This window comes from Conger conger, chromosome 15, assembly GCF_963514075.1.
Source record: "Conger conger chromosome 15, fConCon1.1, whole genome shotgun sequence".
Classification (NCBI taxonomy): domain Eukaryota; kingdom Metazoa; phylum Chordata; class Actinopteri; order Anguilliformes; family Congridae; genus Conger; species Conger conger.
Genome location: NC_083774.1, coordinates 11,813,991 through 11,836,041, shown reverse-complemented (window position 1 = coordinate 11,836,041; position 22,051 = coordinate 11,813,991). Strand labels below are relative to the sequence as shown.

The following is a 22,051-nucleotide window of genomic DNA, read 5'->3' as shown; positions in this document are numbered from 1 at the left end:
CCAAATTCTCCAGAGAAACCAATCCCTGGATCGCCTACAAGACTAAAGTGTTCTCTCTGTGTTATCAAAAAAGCATGATAAAAATCCTGATCGAGGGGAAACTGAAATGCAAATTAAGACTTAGGTTCAGCTGTTATGCTTACGTGGGTTGAAACAGGCAAAGCTGACACACGGCCACATCGCCTGACTTAAATAAACATGCATTTCCACACAACCATCAACACCTCCACCAGTGTCGAAAGCACCAAATCATCTTGCCAGAGTAATATACATTAAGATGCACTTAACAGTTGAAATCTGAGGAATACTGTACCTTTAAGAAACAAAAATGTAGGCCTTTTAGATGAGCCCTCAAACTCCAATGAAGGATATTGATAGAAAGAAAAATACATTTCTCCACTCATTCATAACTCCAAGTCTCCACCTCCTGGTGAGTAACTGATAGTGCATGCAAGCACTGGCAATAAATTTGGTGGAGGGCAGAAAAAGGCATTTTAAAGAGAACCATTCCAGCAGCTAGGAAGTCAACTGAACAGAGTGGCGACAAAACTACGGTTAATTCAAGCATCCAGCCATCCACCTAGTTGGAATAATTTAAAAGCACCAATACAAGTGCTCCGCCTCCAGGCTCGTTTCATTTCAGGGGAAATCAAGGGCACCTTCTATTCCCTCAAGTTTAAACACCCAATCACAGGACAGAGGCCACTATGGACAGGCAAGGACCACAACACTGGCAACCATTAAAGCGCTAGGACTGATGAGACTTTATGATGCTCTCGCAAAAGTAATACAAGTCCAATGGTAACATAACCAAAGAATTATATTATTTAACAAAGCAAAGAGAAGAGGTATGGATTTTTGCAAGCCTCACTCCCACTCACTGCCAAAGCTGTATGTCTTGAGTCATTCAGGTGAGTGACAAAATAATGCTTTCTTATATTCTGGTAAGCATCACAGGTTAAACCACCACTGATACCTGGGTCAAGTCTAATTCTTGGAAGTCAAAGAATTTTGTTATACAGGCCAACGGAGATGAAATTACCAAGATAATGGCTAACAATTACGTCCAAAGAATCCAATCATTATAATTTAATTTGAATGTCCACAGGTCCAAATTAATTTGCAAATAAAACAAATTTATACCCATCAATACTTCAAGCACTCAAACATTTTCCCACACATACGCACATACATTCAACTGTTTTCCCTGACTAATCCTTCACCAGGTCTGCTTTTGAATATTTTATTTTACTTTACATCCTTTTATAATTATATACAACATACAGGTAACAGATACTATAATTCATCTTTTTCATGTACACAGGAGAAGAGAATGTTGACCAAGATCAATTTCAGAGTACACAACTTGTGTCTCACTGGAATGGAGTCTTGGAAAATGCATCTAAAAAAGGTGTGAGGGCAAATGTAGGGATAAGTCTTGTCTCTCTACAGAAGCAGAACCGAGGAGAGATTTCATTTCCAAAGCAGTCACATCTATTTGGTCACGGAAGGTAGATGTTAGCAAAGTAATATTAAAGCAAAATAACTACAAAAAAGGTGCATCTGTAGGTGCAGTGTATGAAAAATTCACGGTCATGAAAATCACGTGGTGCTCACTACTGAAGTACATTCATGCTCTTCACAAGAGGCAACACTGAGGAACACGGCTGACATTTTGTTTCCATCACCTCGGTTTGAAATGTGATTTGAAGAAAGCTGGCAGCCAAAGAGTCCACATTAATTCTGATATTGGATTTAAAAAAACAAAAGTACAGTTCCTAAATTAAGGTTCATGAGTATATGTAAAAGAAACGGTCAAAGTCTTACCAACATCCATCCCAGTTATGACCCCAAAAAGCTTGGACAAAATTCCCAAGTCTGGACTCAACAATCACCCGACGTGTCCAGTGACCTTTCCTACAGCAGACAGGTGTACTCTGCCTTCTTTTCACACAATCACAATGGCAAAATGCACATTACTTTATATCAGGCATTTTTTAGGATGCAAATATTGACCGTGAACTGACAAAAAAAATCGACATGACCATCTACAAATTGAAAAGTTATAAAATAAAAAAATTATAACAAAAAAAATTCATGTTTCCTTATAAAAGAACAGGGAGAGAGGTTTAAGAGATAAAAAACTGTTTGGTGCATAGGACTACATTCAAGATTACGAGATTAAACAGATAAAGAATGGCATTTTGGTGATGGGGAGCAAGATCAAATAATTCCAGGTATGTGTCTTGAGAGTTATATTTAGATTTTTATAATTTTATTTTGTAATTTTTATACTTAAAAAGCAATGCGAGCATTTACGGCAGTGCAGCAGTATGGCATGAAGAACATACAAACCAGCGGGCACAGGGCTCTCAAACTTAGACATGGTGTTTAGAGGCTCCCTGCATACTGCCAAACAGTCATAATCAACAATTCAAATCTTAACAGCTCCAATTAACAGCTCCAGTCAATCTTCCACTGAAGAAAATCTGTTTAAATAGGACCCTAAAACAAGCAACAGAAATCTCAAATACAGTGCTCTTACATTTTTCTGTGTTAATGACCCTGTTCTTGTTTCAGCTGAAATAAAAAAAAAAGGATGACAAACATTGACAAAAAGTGTGCCTTCTGGCATTCTCTCTGAACTACGCGTTTTGGAAACTGAATTCCAACATTTAACCCTGTATGCCACCAGGAAAGGACTCTTTGTTCTCTTCAGAGAAAAGTTGTGCTTTACAGCTCGATCTTAACACTAGTAAATCCCTCCAGGTTTGTTCTCCAAGGGGTCAGACATATTCCCTTCACACCAAAAAGCATTAATCAAAAAAGCAAAAGCCATGATTTACACTTGATTGAAAAAAGGCTGAATGCTTCAAGAAAATAAAGGTGAAAGGATGTCATTTCTACATTAAAAAATGAACTGAAATCTCTATCGTAGCTGCAGGAATCTGCACAGGGCAAATTCAGTAAAAGTGCATTTCAGTCCTGGATCCTTCAGAAGCACAACATTTAACAGGACAGATTGTACTGGGACCAAAGAGCCTGTGCGTTGACCAAAGGCTGATAATCTTTATTAAACAAAATAAGTTAAGATCTTGAGACACCAAAGTGGAAAAATGATGAGATTCCAGAACACCCAGACAGATTTCGAGGCCAATCAGGAGATAGTACTTTCTTAATTCTGCATGGTGTACAGATTCGGAGAGAGATTAAAGTGCAAAATTCAATTCATTAACTTCAGTTGCAGTTCCAAAAAAAAGAAAAGAAAAAAAAAAAGAAAAAAGGCAAATCATCCCAACCGTTAACTACAGATTTCAATAAAAAATACAAAACACAAAAGGTTGATTTAACAAGGACAACAGCTGAAATCAAAAAGGCATGTTACCACAGTAACCCAAAGGGTGAATCTCCATGACGATGTGTGCGCGGGGGGGGGGGGGGGGGGCTCGAGGGGGGGGCGGTTAGTTCAGTGTGTGCACATGAGGGACTGGGACAGCACTAGTCCCTGTGGAAGCAGACATCATTGCAGACAAAGGTGAAAACCCATCAGACTTATAAAAACCGATATGTTGCGGATGCTCTTGTCGGCGTTGCCTTCGTCATCGTCGTCGTCGGACCTTCGTCGCCGTCCTGGTACGGGAGACCCCGCCGTCTCCCCACGCCACCCCGGGGGGTCAGTCTGCACTGGCGGCACAGCGGTTCACAGTTCCAGGAGCGCCGTCCCATAGTTCCCTTGGCAGGGTCTCTTAAGAGCGAAGGAGGCAGGCCGGCGGCCATTACTGCCAGGACTGAGGGGGGAAAGAGTTCACCTCGGCCAGGTCCTGCACAGGGGAGCCCTGGTGGGTGTACGTCAGCTTCACCCGCATTCGCAGGGGTTGCTGATGAAAAAAACAACAAAAAAAGGACAGAACTTAACTTAACTTTATTAAACAAAATCTTAACTTCACCTAACCTGTCAAATAAAACCTGACAGTACGCACAATTAAAAGTTACATTTGTCGAGGGAAGGTATATTTGATATTCATTCAATTAAAATTAGCATGTGGAAACATTTAATTAACATAACATGGAACACATGCATCAGTAGCTGAGTATGAAAAGAGGATATTGTGTGCTGTGGGTGGATGTTGTTGTGTTACGTGCTGTGAGCATGCAGGTGATGCAGCAGGTGGATGTTGTGTGCTGTAGCCATGCTGGTGATGCAGGTGGATGTTGTGTTGTGTGCTGTGAGCATGCAGGTGATGCAGCAGGTGGGTGATGTTGTGTTGTGTGCTGTGACCATGCAGGTGATGCAGCAGGTGGCCTTACCTTCTGGGGGTTGAGCACTTTAATGACCTGTGTGACGCTCCCCTGCTTGAGAGCTGGGATGATGTTACTGCTGGGAGACAACAGCTGCAGCTGGAAAGTCTGACAGACGAACAGTCTGTGTGAGCCTTTATACCACAATACAGTCTGTACAGTCTGTGTGAACCTTGACAGCACAATACAGTCAATGTGAGCCTTTATACCACAATACAGTTGATACAGTCTATGTGAGCCTTTATACCACAATACAGTCTATGTGAGCCTTTATACCACAATAGTCTGTGTGAGCCTTTATACCACAATACAGTCTGTGTGAGCCTTTATACCACAATACAGTCTATGTGAGCCTTTATACCACAATAGTCTGTGTGAGCCTATACCACAATACAGTCTGTGTGAGCCTTTATACCACAATACAGTCTATGTGAGCCTTTATACCACAATAGTCTGTGTGAGCCTTTATACCACAATACAGTCTGTGTGAGCCTTTATACCACAATACAGTCTATGTGAGCCTTTATACCACAATAGTCTGTGTGAGCCTTTATACCACAATACAGTCTGTGTGAGCCTTTATACCACAATACAGTCTGTGTGAGCCTTTACACCACAATACAGTGTGTGAGCCTTTATACCACAAAACAGTCAATACGGTCTGTGTGAGCCTTTATACCACAATACAGTCAATACGGTCTATGTGAGCCTTTATACCACAATACAGTCAATACCGTCTGTACACACGGGGGTGGACTGAACACCCCCAACATTTGTGCATACACTTTTCTTTTTAAGGGAAGAATGTTGAGTGTTGTCAGTGCAGTTTGCAGAGAAATCGTGCCGTCAGAAAACAAGGGTGTCAACAAAGTCATTCTGACGATGGATCACTCATTTTTTCATCACACAGCATTGCCACACGCCATTGGTATTAACATCCACGGCAAGTTATATTACCGATATGATCGGACACATACAGTGTACCCTCAGGTGTTACACTGCTCAGGGGTGGTCACATGGGCAGAGAATTGGGTGAATATTTGCTTCGCTCCGCTCTTTGCAGCGATAAAGAATATGACGTCATGTAGTTTGCAGACAGGGAACTGTCATTTTTAGCGGTTGGTTGGCAGAACTAGGGGAGAACTCAGTTTCCAGCTAAATAAACTTTAGCTTGAAATCAGTTTCTAGCAATTAATGAACATTTCTATTGGGGTTTTAAAGTTACCTGATGATCCCAGCAAATCGTTTTTCACAGCTATGTATCACAGCCGATGGTAGCTAGCTACCATTCGACTGTGATCCGAATGCTACAGTTAGCCAGCTAGCAACAAACTGCTATCAGCTAGTATCATCAAATAACTTTTAAAACATCACCAGAAATGTAATGTCATGAGAATTTGGTTCTCAAATGGAAGTGGAAGAGCTGGTCAAACCATGTTGAGTATGGAGCTCGTCTTACTGCTCAACCAACTACCAGCAGTTTCAAAACCTAGCTGAAGCCATTTTTTTTTTTCAACAGGGTTGCCATTTATTTGCCCTTTGCACAGTTCTGAATGGAAGTGAATGGCAGACAAAGCAGATTTTGGCACAACTGAAACTGAAACCCCGTTAAACGACAGCTGCTCACCTTTGGTACTGCGGCCTGGAACACAAAGTCCGTCATCTCTGCCTCGGTGCTGTTGGAGGCATGAACGGTGATAACAGTAATATTTGGATTGAGATTGGACCTTTCAAACGTGAACTCGATTATTAAGCCATTCTTACTGTAAGCCGTCATCGGCGGGATACCTGGGAGGGGGGGAGAAGTTCATTCAGTATTGGGTATTAATCCACCCAAAACCTGGACTGAAAATGTTAAAAGAGAAGTTACATTACATGACATTTATTTAGCAGACGCTTTTATCCAAAGCGACATAAAATAAGTGCACTGTAGGTCATTAGAACTACAGAACTGGTTGCATAAGAACAATTCAAAATGAAACGGTTGTCTCCAGCCACGAACATCAGGTCTAGTAAACATGGGTAAATTGGCCAAGTCAGTAAGTAACAAGGTGAGTTAACCACAACACCACGCCAAATGCAACAGTCCTAGATTAAAATACAGTAAGTGCAACAAGAGGGCTAAAAGATTGAGACAGGTGATATACAAGTGATAACAGATTAGGACACCACTACAGAGGATTAAAGTTGTAGCTTTATAGGTCAAGGAACAAGCTAATGAGCCAATTCATTTTATCACAAAACAATGGATGAGCCTGGAATAGAAATCGAAAGCACCAGGATGATAGGAAAAGCTCAAAAACACATAAATATATGCGTTTAAAAAGCACGGGCAGAACACGTTTGAGTCAGACTGTGTCTCTCACCTGCAGCCACGTCATTCAGGAGCGTGTGTGAGGACAGGCCGTCCAGCAGCAAGGCAGGCTGGGAGACAGACGTGGGGGGGGCAGGGACGGGGGCAGGCGCAGGACCGCCTGGGAAGGGAGGGGGGTGAAAGGCAGGGGTTTACAAGAAAGATAACAGCACACCATTTTCACACGCAAGTATTGTGCCGTAAAAGTTCTCTGCAACAGGTTACACTGTCTTTTTATTTTATTTTATTAGAAGATGAATTGGTCTTCTTCATAGCCTACAGGGATGTGTTTGGGCTACTCCCATCTTTAGCTGTATATACTCACAGATTAAACTGGTATTTTTAAACGTTCTAGCCTGGGTTAGGCCTCAACTCTGGCCTACCTGACAGGGACAGATCACCCAGCAGGTCTAACAGCTCTCCTCCAGCAGAGACAGGCTTTGTGGGCGGGGCCGTCGGGATTACAGACACGACATCATTCCCTCCGAGGAGATCCAATAGGTCGTTAGCCTGGAACACAAGGGGGCGGGACTGAACACCCACAACATTTGTGCATACACTTTCCCTCTGCAATGATGAATCTCATAAAACCAGTCGGCTGCCTAACTCAAGTCAACTTATTATGATATTCAGCTTTGTTCAGCTACCAGGAGTCTCTGTTTGGAAGTGATATATGCTCAGTGCACATTTGTCTTTTTAAGGGAAGAATGTTGAGTGTTGTCAGTACAGTTTGCAGAGAAATCGCGCCGTCAGAAAACAAGGGTGTCAACAAAGTCATTCTGACGATGGATCACTCAATTTTTCATCACACAGCATTTCCACACGCCATTGGTATTAACATCCACGGCAAGTTATATTACCGATATGTCTGGACGCATACAGTCTCCACAGTCAGAAGGGAAAGCACACAGACAGCCACAGAGGCTAGGCCTGAGAGGGTTGGCATTCAGTGAAGAACAGCAGAACCAGATTCTCCTAGAAATGGACTGCATTAATATAGCACTTTCATACAAAGTACTTTAAAATTAATGCCTCTACGCACACACACACAGCCATGCAAGGCGCCAATCAAAGCGCTCGCTGGGAGCAATTGGGGGTTAGGGGTCTTGCTCAGGGACACTTCCACACACCCAGCGCGAGGGATCGAATGACTCCACGGTTCTCATACCTGTCCAGGGGGCTGAGGGACACCAGGCAGGGTTTTCGAATCCAGCACGGAGGGCTCTACCTCCCCATTGGTCTGTGGCACCTCTGTGGGGCCGTTGGTGGCCGCCGTCTTCTCCATGACGGGCATTCGCTCCAGCAGGGCAGGCCTGAAGAAGAGAGAGGGAGAAGAGACTCTGTTCAGCTACTGTCACTGGGTACTTGCGCTTGTAGCTCCCATTTACAACAAATATCCAACTGTGGCATAAATTTGAAGTGTCAGTCCATACTAAAAATGAAATGGCGCGCAATGCCATTTTTGACGCAATATTGATTCAACATGCTTGCGTTCTTAAATTGTTCCTCTATATGAGGTTTTCCACTGGTGGTGTCAGGGGTTACAATGCAATGAGCAATCCCCCCCCCCCCCGGGGCAATGTGGAGTTAAGCAGAATGTGTGTAGGCAGCGTTTTGAAGCCAGAATGACACGTGTAGGGAGCGTTTTGATTGCAGCTCACCTCATGTGATCATATTTTTTGAAAAGGGCGTTGTATTCAATCGCTCGCTGCTGCAGCTCCACGTCCATACTGCTTCCATACACGGACATAACCTTCTTGATTCGACTGCAAAGCACAAATTCCAGGGTTACAAAGCACAGGATTACGGTTTTGCATATTTCAGATGTAACTCAACTGTACAATTGAGTTCGTTTAGCATACACTGACAAATATGACACCTGCACCGTTTTCCCTTAAACAGTAAATGGACTGCATTTATATAGCACTTTTTACACATTCACACACTCTCACATGCTGCCATGCAAGACACCAGCCAGCTCATCAGGAGCAATTGGGGGTTAGGCATTTTGCTCAGGGACACTTCAACACCCAGGAGCGGGTGATCGAACCGGCAACCCTCCGACAGTCAGACGACTGCTCTTACCTGCTGACCAAACATCAGCTCTTCTCCGCAACAGATCAAACTGTGCGCTCACCCACACGTCCGCTGCAGGCGCTTACCTCACATTGCTGAACCGCGTGGACAGCTTCATGATGGCGGTCAGGGAGTATCCCTGAGTCACGGTGGAGGACATGTTGGACGCCAGGAGAGCTTCCAAAACATCCAGGACCTCATCCTCCGAAACCTGCCACCCACAAAGACCAGCATGTCAGCACGTCATTAGAGCAAACATCCATCACCTCACCCTCCAAAACCTGCCACCCACAAACACCAGCATGTCAGCGCGTCATTAGAGCAAACATCCATCACCTCACCCTCCAAAACCTGCCACCCACAAACACCAGCATCTCAGCGCATCATTAGAGCAGACATCCATCACCTCACCCTCCAAAACCTGCCACCCACAAACACCAGCATGTCAGCGCGTCATTACAGAGCAGTAACATCAGCCCTTCATCACGCCGTCGTGTCACAGCCAGAGGAACGCACCTGGATGGGCTCCTCTTCCTCACACTGCCCGGACACCAGCAGGTCTCCGTACTCTCCGATGCACCAAGAGGCCACCTGCACTAGCGGTTGCTGAAAAAACCAAAACGAAAAGCTCACAACCACACAGCCGCCATTTACAAAGGACACAGGCGTAACTTAGTGCCTTTTTGCCCCCCAGTTAAATGTTTTTCACTGTTTTCAGTTATTCATGAAGTGTATAACACTTATATGAGAAAAGAACTTTGGACTTTTCCCATTTTAGATGGATAGCTGAACAGGCACATGAACACAGACAGAAATAAAGGCACACACAGTATATAGGGATGTGATTCCTACATGCATCACCAGATATGGATGTAAATACCCTCATTAACTAAATTTAAGGAGGCAGTCTGGACTTTAACCTCATATTTATCATTTCATTTAAAATCCAAGGTGCTGGAGTAGAGCCAAAAGAACAGAAATTGTCCCAACTGTCCAAATGCATGTGGACTGCAGAGTACGGCTGACCTGGGAGACGTCGTCCAGCAGGGCTTTGTAGAGTCTCTGTACGGTGTACGCGTGCATCTCCATGCTGTTGGTGATCAGCTGGATGAGGTTGGGAACGGAGTCGTCCCGGACGTAGCTCCCAGCCTACAGGAACCACAAAGACCTCGTGTCACAAAGAATTCACCACGCCACAAATCACATCAGAAACAAGGGAAATACCGCTGATAAATATCTGGAATTTAATTCTGCAGGAATTTCTCACACAATTACTGTTATTGTCATTGGTCTAAAGCTCATTTTTAACACCACAAAATGCTATAAAGCATTATCTAAAGGTATGTGAAGCAAGGGATATTCCCATTAACATGCTTTGCACCATACACCTGGACATGAATGTAACCACTTTAAAGCATGCTCCAAAACTATCGTGAATACCATCTTTTAACAAAGTTCTGGTGTTAATTTGCATACCGTTGTGAGAACCCGCATAATTGTGTCTATGTGCCATCTTTTCGAAGGTGCGTACCTGTGATCAAAGCAAGAGTCAGATAAGTCTACAAAAAAAGAACAAATTAGCAAATACATCAACCCCAAGCTATCCTTCCTTGTGGGATTTTACACAAAGACATCTATAGAGTTTTATCTGTTCTAGGGAAGAGTGTTCTTGAGTGTAGACAGTGCAGTTTGCAGACAAATCGCGCCGTCAGAAAACAAGGGTGTCAACAAAGTCATTCTGACGATGGATCACTCATTTTTTCATCACACAGCATTTAAATATTGCATTAATATTCAGAGAGTACAGGAACATTTGAGCTCACACTGATGTAAACCCACTGACGTGCATAACAGAATAGCCCCATAACCAATTGTATTTTTTCTGGACTCCATCCGGTCCAGCCGGCCTTACTTCTCGGCTGCGAGGAAGACTCCGGACGCGCAGTCCGCTTTGAATTCTGGGTCACAGGAGTCCAGGAAGTAGAGCAGCTCCTTCATCATCCCGCGAATGTTGTTCCCGTTCACCAGAGCGAAGCTGAGCTCCATGGCGCGTCTGGTGAAGAAAGCACCAAAAATAAGCCACATTCCCAACTTCCTCATGTCTGGGGCTCTGTCCGATCGCTTATTCTTCGCCACCTCCATCCTTTCCTGGCTCCTGTTCTTTCTCCTAGCTCCACCCGGTGGGAGAAATCGAGAAAGCGTGAATGTCCTTCACACATCAGTTCAAAGCCACGTCAGTTAGTCATGGCATACGCATGGCAGATGGGGAGAGGTGGATCAACAGGTTGATCATTTATACATTACTCATTCCGAAAGAATACTTCCGCAAAGGATGTGCTCAGGTTTTCTTGCTCAATAAAAAGTCAGGAGCCTCAAACTTCTAAGCTCTTACAAGGAACATTTAATGGGTCGGAATTTCCTTAAATATGGCTGACCTCAATCCATTTCCGAGTAAAGCAGATAGGAGGTGAAAAACAATCGATTGGAAAGAACCCATTGCGTCAGATTCAATTCGAAAAGCATTTGATTTGAAAAGCGTTTGATAATTGTGGGTAAGGAAGTGTGGCACCTCTTTATTGACACGTCCAGGTCCTTCAGACAGTCCACGATGGTACTCCTGTGCCTCTGAACCGCATTGTGATCAGTCTGTACCGTCTTCAGCAGGGACGTCAGAGCCACATACCTGACGCACACGCACAAACCCGTTAGCACCATCTTAAACCCACACGGCTCCCTGCTAAATCTACAAGAATAAGATTTTTGACAGTTTTAACAAAGAACTGGGCAGAGGAAGAGCAAAGTGCTGTGGCTTCTTTTATTTTGTTTCCCCCACAAAAACAATAAAATAAAATGCCACTGCCCAAACCTAAAAACTTTATAAACTGTGGCACTGAATTAGCGGTTAATGCATTGGATAAATAGTAAAGAGCAAAAACCACAGCCACACGACAGGAAAGTTATCCACTTAGCCAGGCGCTGTGCATTTATACAGGGTGTGGGTCAGGACAAATCAGTGTATACGTGGGGCACTATAACCATGTTCTAGGTTCAGAGACTCAAACTGCATGATTTACATAATATGACAATATCTTCTCAATATCTGTGCAAAATTTATCCATTGCCAATTTCCGATTTCAACACACTAATGGAAAATGACTCACCTAATGTTTTTATCATTGTTCAACAGGAAGCGTCCCAGGATGTTAATTGCTAGGACCTGCAGTGAGGGAAAATGAGTCCGGTTAAGAACAGCTTTGAACAGAAATTATACATGAAAACACTGAAATACCAAAACCAGGAAATGAAGAACATACTGTAGTCACATTACATTGTATTGTATTGTACTTAGCAGACGCTTTTACCCAAAGCAACATACAAAACATTGCAGTGCATAACAAGGTCATAGAACAAACAACCACATCAAATAATTAATATATGATTGGTTGTAAGGCCATGAACATAAGTCCAGTACACAAGGTAGATGGGCCAAGTGTGTAATCGTACATCTACAAATCACAGTACCAAGACAAATACGAATTCAAGTCCTAGATTAAGATACGAAATAGCGGGGAAACTTAATATTGAAGGGGAAAAACAAGTGATAATAGATTAAAGGACTACTAATCTATTAGTTAGTAACCACCAACAAATAAACTGCACCAAGTATAGGTCAATTCGTATAGAAGAAGAGAATTGAAACGCTGACACACCCTCAGTCCGCTCTCTGATTTGATGTCCATTATGGTCAGCACGGTCTCGTAGAGGATTGCATTGCCAACATTTTTACTTGTCTCCGTGTTGGTTGCAACCTGCAGAAAGTGAAACACAAATGTCAGTGAAACATATTAGACACAGCCAAATTCGCACTGCACAAATACCAGCACAAATACAAAATGAAACGATGAAGGCAATCTGATCTTTCACCTGCGCAAGGATGTCATTCATGGCCTCGCTGGAGTCGTCATCGTTCCGCCCGAGAATACGGAGCAGCCTCAGTATCCGCACCTGAAGCGGAGACGCACTCCATCAGTGACGCATTAAAGGGTCAAAGTTGAATGGAAGCAGGTGACAGCAGGAGACGCACTCAATCAGCGATGTGTTAAAGGGTCAAAGGTGAGTGGAAGCAGGGGATGCACTCCATCAGTGACGCGTTAAAGGGTCAAAGGTGAATGGAAGCAGGTGTAAGCAGGGGATGCACTCTATCAGTGATGCATTAAAGGGTCAAAGGTGAATGGAAGCAGGTGTAAGCAGGGGATGCACTCCATCAGTGATGTGTTAAAGGGTCAAAGGTGAATGGAAGCAGGTGACAGCAGGAGACTCACTCCATCAGTGATGTGTAAAAGGTTCAAAGGTGAATGGAAGCAGGTGACAGCAGGAGACTCACTCCATCAGTGATGTGTAAAAGGGTCAAAGGTGAATGGAAGCAGGTGTAAGCAGGGTACTCACCTGCAGGAAGGGGTCGCTGATGCCCGAGACATCGTGCTCGGGTGAGTATCCCGACATGATGAGGTTCTTCAGGATCCTGACCAGCTGTGGAACCAGCTAAGGGAGACGAGAGCGGGAGAGGGTTAACATGGCACTGGACACACAACCAAAAACATAACATATCAGAACCTTCGAGCAGGAACATAACTGTGCAACAAATTATAATTACAGACTAATTTATAGATAATGCCAGCAATATAACAAATTTAAAAAAGCTGTAATCATCTTCACAGATTACCCAATTTACACAAAAAATGTTCCTTCTTTTTTAATTGTTTTCATTCATACCACACACAGCTGTGTCTAATCCTGCCCCCTGTGCTGGGCGAAACCCATCACAGCACTTTCACTGAAGCTCGTCTACCCAAAGGTGAGAAACATCAGCTCTAAATCCAGTACTTTTAACGATGTGAAATAAACTAGTGCGGATTGCATGACAAGAAAAGCCCTGATGATCTTGAAAGAAACAAGAGTTACAACTAAACTTCCAAAAGCTACTTCAAAAAGCATGACTGTCAACAAACAGAATGAGCATGAGATGATTTGTGTAAAAGCATGCAACCAGCCAGGTAGCAGAATGCACGCTTACCTTCTCATTCTAACACAACGCAGGAATTGTAACAAAGAAAAATGACAGAGAAAATATGAGGTAATGTTAGGAGGCCCCAGGAAGAGATTCACTTTTATATATTAAAATAAAGTCTATATTATGAATATGAAGACTGGGTGGGATTGGCACACAGTAATTTGGACTGAAGGTGCTGGACAAAGCCCAGCTGAGGCAGAACAGACATGCGTTCAAGATGGAAACATTAGCTAACATTCGCCAACATATTCTATTGTTTTTCTGTTCACCACAAATGTTAGCTAACAGTTTGCAAAGGTAGTGCGCCACAAACAAAAATGGATGCTGATGGGGAGAGAACAAAAGTTGACAATTATTCAGTTGTTATAATACACTTAATATTTTTTCTTAACTTAAGGAATAAATCACAGGTAAGCAACAAATCAGTTAGCTGCCATTGTTAGACCAAAGTCGCATCAATTTTGTATGGAATATTCATTTAAAATCGTTCAACAGTAACTGTTTGCGGCAAACATAGTTCGCCTCAAAGGTTTGCCGTCTTAAACGCATGTCAGGAGAGCGGATGCAACAGAAATCCATTTAAAGCAAATTAAAGCATAAATCTATACGCAGATGAACAAAAAATAACCCCATTATGTTTAAACGATGCTTCTCTAATAAGCAAACAAAAAGGAAATGTGTACTGTGTGAATGAAATGCAAATGTGAATGTGAATGCATAAAGCTTAACACCCAGTCTATAATCAAAAACAAAGCAAGATTATTATGATAGGCCTGCTTACAAAAAAATGCATTAGCCTTAATAAGAAGCTAATGAACCCTACATTGAAACTGTTAAGAAGAATGGTGCAATGGTGGAGAACGGTGGGAGGATAGGAAAAGATGAAAAGATGGGGAAATCGAGAAAAATGTGAATTAGGCAAATGGAATGCCCTTGCTCCTTCAAACGTCAGTTTGAAACTATGTCAGTTGGGGAGAGGTAGATCCACAGGTCGATCATTTATATATTTTAAAAAAATAAAAATAAAATAGGCCCTGGTCTTTATCTTTGTTGTTCAGGTAGCAGTGGAAAATGTGCTTCCCTCTAGGATCTTTCAGCGCACTTATCCCTGGTTATGGGTATTCATTTTGCATTTTGTTGTACGTCGCTCTGGATAAGAGCGTCTGCCAAATGCCATTAATGTAATGTAATGTAATGTCAGGCTTTCCGAAAAAATAATGGATGCGCTGAGGTTCTTGATCAAAGGAAAGATTGATCGTTCCTAACTTCTACTTCTAGCTCTAGAAGGAGCACTTAAGGGTTTGGAAAGTCCTTAAATACGGCAGAGCTCGACTGATTTCAGGGTCAAGAGCAAGAAAAGGAAAAAAGCAGAGAAAAATAAGCAATTGGAATGAGCCGTGTGTGTGTGCGTGTGTGTGTGTGTGTGTGTGTCGCTTCTTACCTTTTTAAAGTGTGAGAGTGTGTCAGGACTCCGCTCACACATCTCAGTGAGCAGGACCACGGACGTGTGAAGAACACCTGGAACAAGGACATGAACATCAATCATACCGGCACAGACTGAGTATTCAAAACTCAATTAACACATTACCGTCTGCTATGATGACGCTTAAATAAATTCAAGAGCAACTGGTCATTCAAGACAAAATAATCAAACTGTTTCTTACCACAAATACTTTGAGAAATTAATGGAGACAAATATGCTCGTACAAAAGAAAGTAATGCGATGCAAACTGTAAACTGAATTGAACGTGGTTCAAGCCCCGGTGTACCCACGATAAGATCAGCACAGCTGTTGGGCCCTTGGGCAAGGCCCTTAACCCCGCATTGCAGGGGGGACTGTCTCCTGCTTAGACTAATCATCCGTAAGTAACAGATTCATATTAATTATTATGTACAGTACACTAAACGGATGAATTAAACAATCACATGAGTGCTTGTGTCTGTTCGTCAGAAGTCAAGTAAAGTTGCTTTGCTAAAGTTGTTATGATACACCTGGTGTAGCCACAATAAGATCTGCACAGCTGTTGGGCCCTTGAGCAAAGGCCCTTAGCCCAGCATTGCTACTGGGGAGGATTGTCTTCTGCTTAGTCTAATCAACTGTACATCGCTCTGGATAAGAGCATCTGCCAAATGCCATCAATATAATGTAACATCATTATTATTATTATTATCCCTTTGACCCTGACTCACCATGGTTCTTCTCACTTAGCAGGTTCTTCGTTGCTGGGAGGAACATCTCCATCAACTCTGGCACCTTCCGGATCACATGCACTGCACAGAGCGCAGCCTGCAGACAATCGGTAAGAACATTCCCTCATCTTCCTTCCCTGGCTTTACACAACCATGGCTGTCCTTAAATCACAGGACTCTGTATATTCACTGGAGATATAATGTCCTGCAGCATCAGGAACACTAGACTCATTAATCATTCTTAACTATCCAAAATGGTTCTTAATAAAATATAAAAAGTAATTAACTTGCATTACTTAAATATTTAATAAGTTAAATATCCTAGGGGGCAGATTCATAGACACAGATTAAGCGTAGTGCTAGACTAAATTCAATTTTCAATAGAGATTCTCCATACGAAACTCAATTTAGTCCAGACGGAAGCGTAATGAGTGTCCGTGTAAGGATAGTCACTGAAGGTTCACAGGCTTGGGGACATGGGAGATGCTGTCAGAGGGGAGAGAGAGTACCTTTTTCCTCAGGTAGGAGTTTGACGTTTTGATGAGCTTCTCCACCTCACCGGCCAGATCACGACACATCTCCGCTGAGCCCATGCAGCCCAGTGTGCACAGGGCCAGGCCTTGGACAAACTGTGTGCTGTGGCTGAGATCACTGAGAAACCACACGGGAGGGAGGGAGGGAGGGAGAGAGAGAGAGAGAGAGAAAGAGGGGGGGAGGGAGGGACAGAGAGAGGGGGGGAGGGAGGGACAGAGAGAGGGGGGGAGGGAGGGACAGAGAGAGGGGGGGAGAGAGAGAGAGAGGGGGGGGAGGGAGTGACAGAGAGAGAGAGAGAGAGAGGGAGAGGGAGAGGGAGAGGGAGAGGGAGAGGGAGAGGGAGAGGGAGAGGGAGAGGGAGAGAGAGAGAGAGAGAGAGAGAGAGAGAGAGAGAGGGAGGGAGGGAGGGAGGGAGGGGGAAAGAGAGTGGGAGAAAGGGAAGGAGAAAAGTGTAGGGGGGTAGAGAAAGGGAGGGAGGGAAGGGGAGAGCAGAGGGAGAGAGGAGAAAAGAGGGCAGGGAGAAAGGAGGGGAGAGAGGGAGAGAGAAAGAAAAAAGGGGAGAGAGGGAGAATGTGAAAGACGCAACAGCTGGTGAACCAGGTTGTGTGGCATAAATAGTTGCGGATATTAATAACAGCTTCTCAAAACAGCGTTCGACACTAAGATAGTAATGCTCTCTTACTTCTTGATGCAGTTTGTCATGAGCAGATGGACGTCCTGTCGCTCGTCAAGCAGTAGCATCGCTCCCAAATAGCCGATGCGCTTGTCTGTGAACTTCTGAGAGGCAATCAGCTTCAAGCACTCCAACTGCAAAACAGACCCATCACCTTTTAATCACAGGGATACAAAGGTAAAAAGTACAGATTTCTTTTTAAAGGCATACTAGGCAGGATTTCTTTCCTTGCTTCGCTCCTGTGTTTATACACAAAAGAAACGTCTACACCCCATTCTCAACCCCTATATTGTAATGTTACCGAACGCTGGCCAGTCACTTGCTTAATGGCCAATGCAATTTTATTCGTTTTTTTAAATCGTGGAAATTGAAATGATGCGAATGCTTACAGGCCCTGCGGGACTCACCTGTCCAAAGTGCGCTGGGTACCCCAGCATGTGCATATACAGGAGCTTAGCCACGTTCCTGCAGCGGTACGTGTTGTCCTCCTCCCGGAAAGACGACCGAATGGAAGCGCATTCCTTCTGGATCATCTCCCGCTCCTCCGCCTGGGTCCGAGCCGTCCGGATGGTCCGGATCAGCTCCCGCAGCCTGATCGGAGTTGGCATACTCTGGAAACACGCGCACAATTAAGAAAAGGGACACATTTTAACATGTTTCACTGGCAGATTATTATTCTTCCTGTTAAGCACTTCGAGCTGCAGTCTGCATGAAAGGTGCTATACAAATAAAGCTATTATTATTATTCCTGTTGCCAGATTTCAAACTGCGATGTGTCTCAGAAAGCAGAAGTTCCAAGCCAAGCTGCTTCAATTTCAATGTTAGGTGATGATCGGGTTGTGTTTTATGATACTGAGGAAATCCAATGCCCTGTCATTTAGTTCATGTAAATCATAAATGAGAAAAAAAAAACGCAAGACTGCAGTAATCCCACTCCAGCCAAGTATCTCCAGAGGCAAGCACGGGTCACAAACGCGAGTCACAAACGCGATCTCAAAAACCACTGCTGCTTTAGAATTAGCCAAAGCCTAATCTGAGAATGGCACTTTAGGGTTGCACCCATGACAATTAGCAAATGAAAACCAGAAGTTCCTGAAGAAATACTGGACAAGGGTGTTCTCTATAGACACTTGGGAGCAACATACTTTAGAGGTGCACCGATAACAATGAGCAAATGAAAACCAGAAGTTCCAGTAGTTTTCTACAGACACTTGGGAGCAAAATGCTCTTCTTTCCCCACAACAAGTCTCACTGACCACTGAGTAAGGTAGTGAGCAAGAACTACTGCTGCAAGAATACAGACAGATATGTTTCTCTTTCACCATGTCAACATACAAACAAAAGCCTCATCCCTTTTTAACTCAAGATAATGATATAATGTGGCTTGCCTTTTTAGAACAAGAGATAGGTGTCTGAGCTTTGTGAACAATAGGGACACAGTACACGTATTTGTACCAAACTGTTTGGTACAGGACATGTGGTTTGGCACGTGCCGTGAACCGAACAGCCTTGCTTTAACACATGTGCAGAACTTTTTTTGTACAGGGACCATAGACTGCAGAAGAATATGGACCAAGTGCCTGAATATGGACATTACCCACTGACTATCCAAAGGCTAGTGAAAAGCATTTTGAAACCGGGGAACTCAGGTTCCCAGACGTGGCCATGTTGTACAGTTTGGAGCACAATAGGGAGGCTGATATGGCTCCTCCACTAAGCGTAGGAAAGAGGGTGACATGACAGGGCCTTGATTCCATTACATTACATTAATGGCAGATGCTCTTATCCAGAGCGACGTACAGTTGATTAGACTAAGCAGGAGAAAATCCTCCCATGGAGCAATGCAGGGTTAAGGGCAGGTTGCTCAAGGGCCTAACGGCTGTGCGGATCTTATTGTGGCTACAAACGGGATTTGAACCACCAGCCTTGCGGGTCTGAGTCATGTCCCAGTCAAAAACACAATAACTTCAAGAAAATGTGGGGAGACACTGATTGTGACTACTTTGTCTTGTGGGGAAAAAACTATTGACTTTGTACTGAGACCACAATTGTATCATTGACTTTACATTGAAAACGGGTCTGAATGACCAATACTGGAACCAACCGCAGGTCTCTCAGCATGACCAGGAAATGAGTTTCAAAAAAGAAGCCTGATTTTGGCCGCTTGGTGGGGACCTTAAATTCAAAACTCTGAGTACCTCTGGCCTGCATCACATTAGCTGAGTGCCATTCAAAATGGTGGTTTGCATCTTCTAGTACTTCTAGAACACCTTTTGTATCTACAGTAAATCATATTCAAAAGTATTCTTCGCTAGAACATAAAATGTTTCCAAACAGCCAAAAAAGGCAAACCAAGAGAACATCAGATATCAGAGTAAATACAGGTTTGGACTGGTAATAATATGTCTGTTTTTCAAAAGAAAGTAAACTAAAAACAAAAAAATCAGATACTAGATATGGTAATATCAGAAGTACATGTTTGATATACACAACACAATCCTCAAATCAAGATATTGCTGTTGTTTTCTTTTTCTCTTCCAAACGTACGGTGAGAACATACTCCACGTCCTTCCCATTCATATTCGTAAAGAAAGTGGTTTTGGTACGTTTAAAAGATCCGAGTTTGGTCCGAGAACATGTCGTGTTTAAATCAACTAAAACAATGTTGCTAATGCTGTCTGGAGCAAAGCACGCAGAAATGTTCCAAATAACTAGCTGGTTACCACTCTGGCTGCTGCATCTTGCACCAGTAGCTGAAGCTGGCTCTCGCCATTTCAGAGGACATGGAGGTGCAGTCGCACTTTCTCAAGGAAATAACGGAATGCACTCTGCAGCAATGATTTAGCCAGCGAATAGCTATATGAGAAATGTTTTGAATTTGTCTATCCACTGTACTTCAATGTTCTCCATAAGCACTGTACACCTAAGTTAGAGCCCGATTCTTTATAAGCACCCTAGGTATAAGTGAGTCGTGGTGAACTAGTCTAAACAGCGTGACCATGTTGTGTGTTATTCTAGATGTCGAGCTAGCAAGCGAGACAGAAGTCATCGTTAGCTACTAATTAATATCGTAAAACTTTATTTGGAAAGTCGAACTCGTCGCTGAATATACCCCGTCTAGCCAGCTAGCCTAGCTTTAACAAAGTTACTTGGCCAGCTTGCTACTAAATACAAGTATGAAATCAAACTACCCTTAATTTAGCAAAGTTAAGCAACCACTGTGGTGTTAGCGTCGATGCTGCTGGATTAAAGGCCCACTTTATCAGCAAATCTTATCACATAACAGCATTGTGGTGCAGCGGTCGAACTTAGCCTATCGTTCGCCCAAAGCCTGCTTAGAGCGAGCTAGCTAACATTCGCTAGCCAGTTGGTCAACTTGCACAGACTAGCTGGCTCGCTAGCTGCTAGCTAGGGCTCTGTGTTGATCCTTGTATTTAGTGGGTGTCCATACGAAATCATGCTATATCAACGTTAATTACCGTTAAGCAACATTTCAGCCGACTGAAAGCAGAATCCCCAATTAGCAACAGCTGTTGCTAACGTTAGCTAGCTAGCTAGCTAGATGCCAAACGCAAAATATTGGCTAACTGCCTAACTTAGTGTTCCATTCCAATGCTAGCAAGACAGCTAACGACTCGAAATCAGGAGCAGACCGTCACTGGACAGTATTCTTACAACCACTTTACGACATCCACATTGAATAATTCCTAGTTAAACTCACCAGCCTCAATGACACCAGGAAGAAACTGGAATTTTCTCTCTTTAACGGAGGGAGGGGGAACCAACCTCGCATTCAAAATGGCGGCTGTGCCGGCCTCAGCACTGCTACCGCAGGCGGAGGAGGGTTAATGTCTCCCCTCCCACCAAACTTCACCGGGGACAGGGGATGTTTGAGGAGAGGATGCAGTTGAGCTCTAAGCACCCATCTGCTTGCTGTCAAATAGAATTCTGAATTAACCAGCCAATAACCAGTGGCGAAACGAGACAATTTGACCAGGGGCAGTCAGTATAGGACAAGTAGTCACTCTGGAGTGGGACATAAATATAAAAACAAACGTGTCTATACACGGGTATAAAAATGCCTCAATTCTCCACTGAACCACAAGATATGACTTAAGATTGATTGATTGTTTGCTGCAGTATTCTTTCCACTGTCTTTCTGCACAGTATTCTTTCCACTTCAACATCTCCCAGCCTCAAGTTAGAGGAGCAGCCACTAATTATGACTCTGTAAGTGAAAGCACCCCATAGCCAGTGCACTCCCCTTTCAGGAAAGAAGAATTCCTCTGTTTGCTTGCTTTCTCTTGGCATTTCTCCATCTGGCTCAAAACAGACCTGAATTTAAGACCAATGGACTACTAACACTGTACTCATCTGCGTTTGTCAATACATATTTTTTGTCAATATTTAATCAATAAGCTTTGCTTTAGGTAAGTTTCTTTGCACATTAACAATTATTTGTTGGCTTTTAATTAATCTAATCAGTAAGGGATAGAAATACTGATCTGCATCTATCAAACCAACTGGCCTGAAGACTGGCAAGTAGAAATATATGGATTACCTGAGCTTACGTAATACATGCAAGCAGTGGATTTTGTTTCGACATATCTGGATATTTGGAGTAAAATGTTCAATATGAAAATGGACTTGCATTGATGGACAATGCAGTTCACTTTCCAAATGTGACAAGCACTTTCATCCTTTCAAACCAATCAAAATGACTGCTGTACTATTGTTTTGAGTCCCTATTAAAACCCTACTAAATGCTCAACCAAAGTCAAAACCTGTTGGGATTTGAGTAGAGTCACTTCATATTGGGCTTTCCATTATGACTGGCGTTTAACCACTGCCATTA

At 43.3% G+C, this 22,051-nt stretch overlaps 1 protein-coding gene across 1 annotated transcript; it reads right to left on the bottom strand.

Annotated features, from left to right (window-relative positions):
* Positions 1-2,253: 2,253 nt before the first annotated feature.
* Positions 2,254-21,069, bottom strand: LOC133111517 (AP-1 complex subunit gamma-1). Its single transcript, XM_061221947.1, has 23 exons — positions 20,918-21,069; positions 17,604-17,807; positions 17,206-17,330; positions 16,499-16,640; positions 15,990-16,086; positions 15,241-15,317; positions 13,175-13,270; positions 12,653-12,733; positions 12,439-12,537; positions 11,890-11,945; positions 11,298-11,411; positions 10,641-10,781; positions 10,205-10,259; positions 9,755-9,877; positions 9,245-9,334; positions 8,815-8,939; positions 8,314-8,418; positions 7,821-7,965; positions 7,036-7,162; positions 6,666-6,773; positions 5,927-6,087; positions 4,309-4,407; positions 2,254-3,878 (listed from the first exon to the last, which is right to left on the bottom strand). The coding sequence occupies exons 1-23, from the start codon at positions 20,987-20,989 to the stop codon at positions 3,777-3,779; spliced, it is 2,544 nt and encodes an 847-aa protein (XP_061077931.1). The 5' UTR covers positions 20,990-21,069; the 3' UTR covers positions 2,254-3,776.
* Between the last annotated feature and the right edge of the window lie 982 nt (positions 21,070-22,051).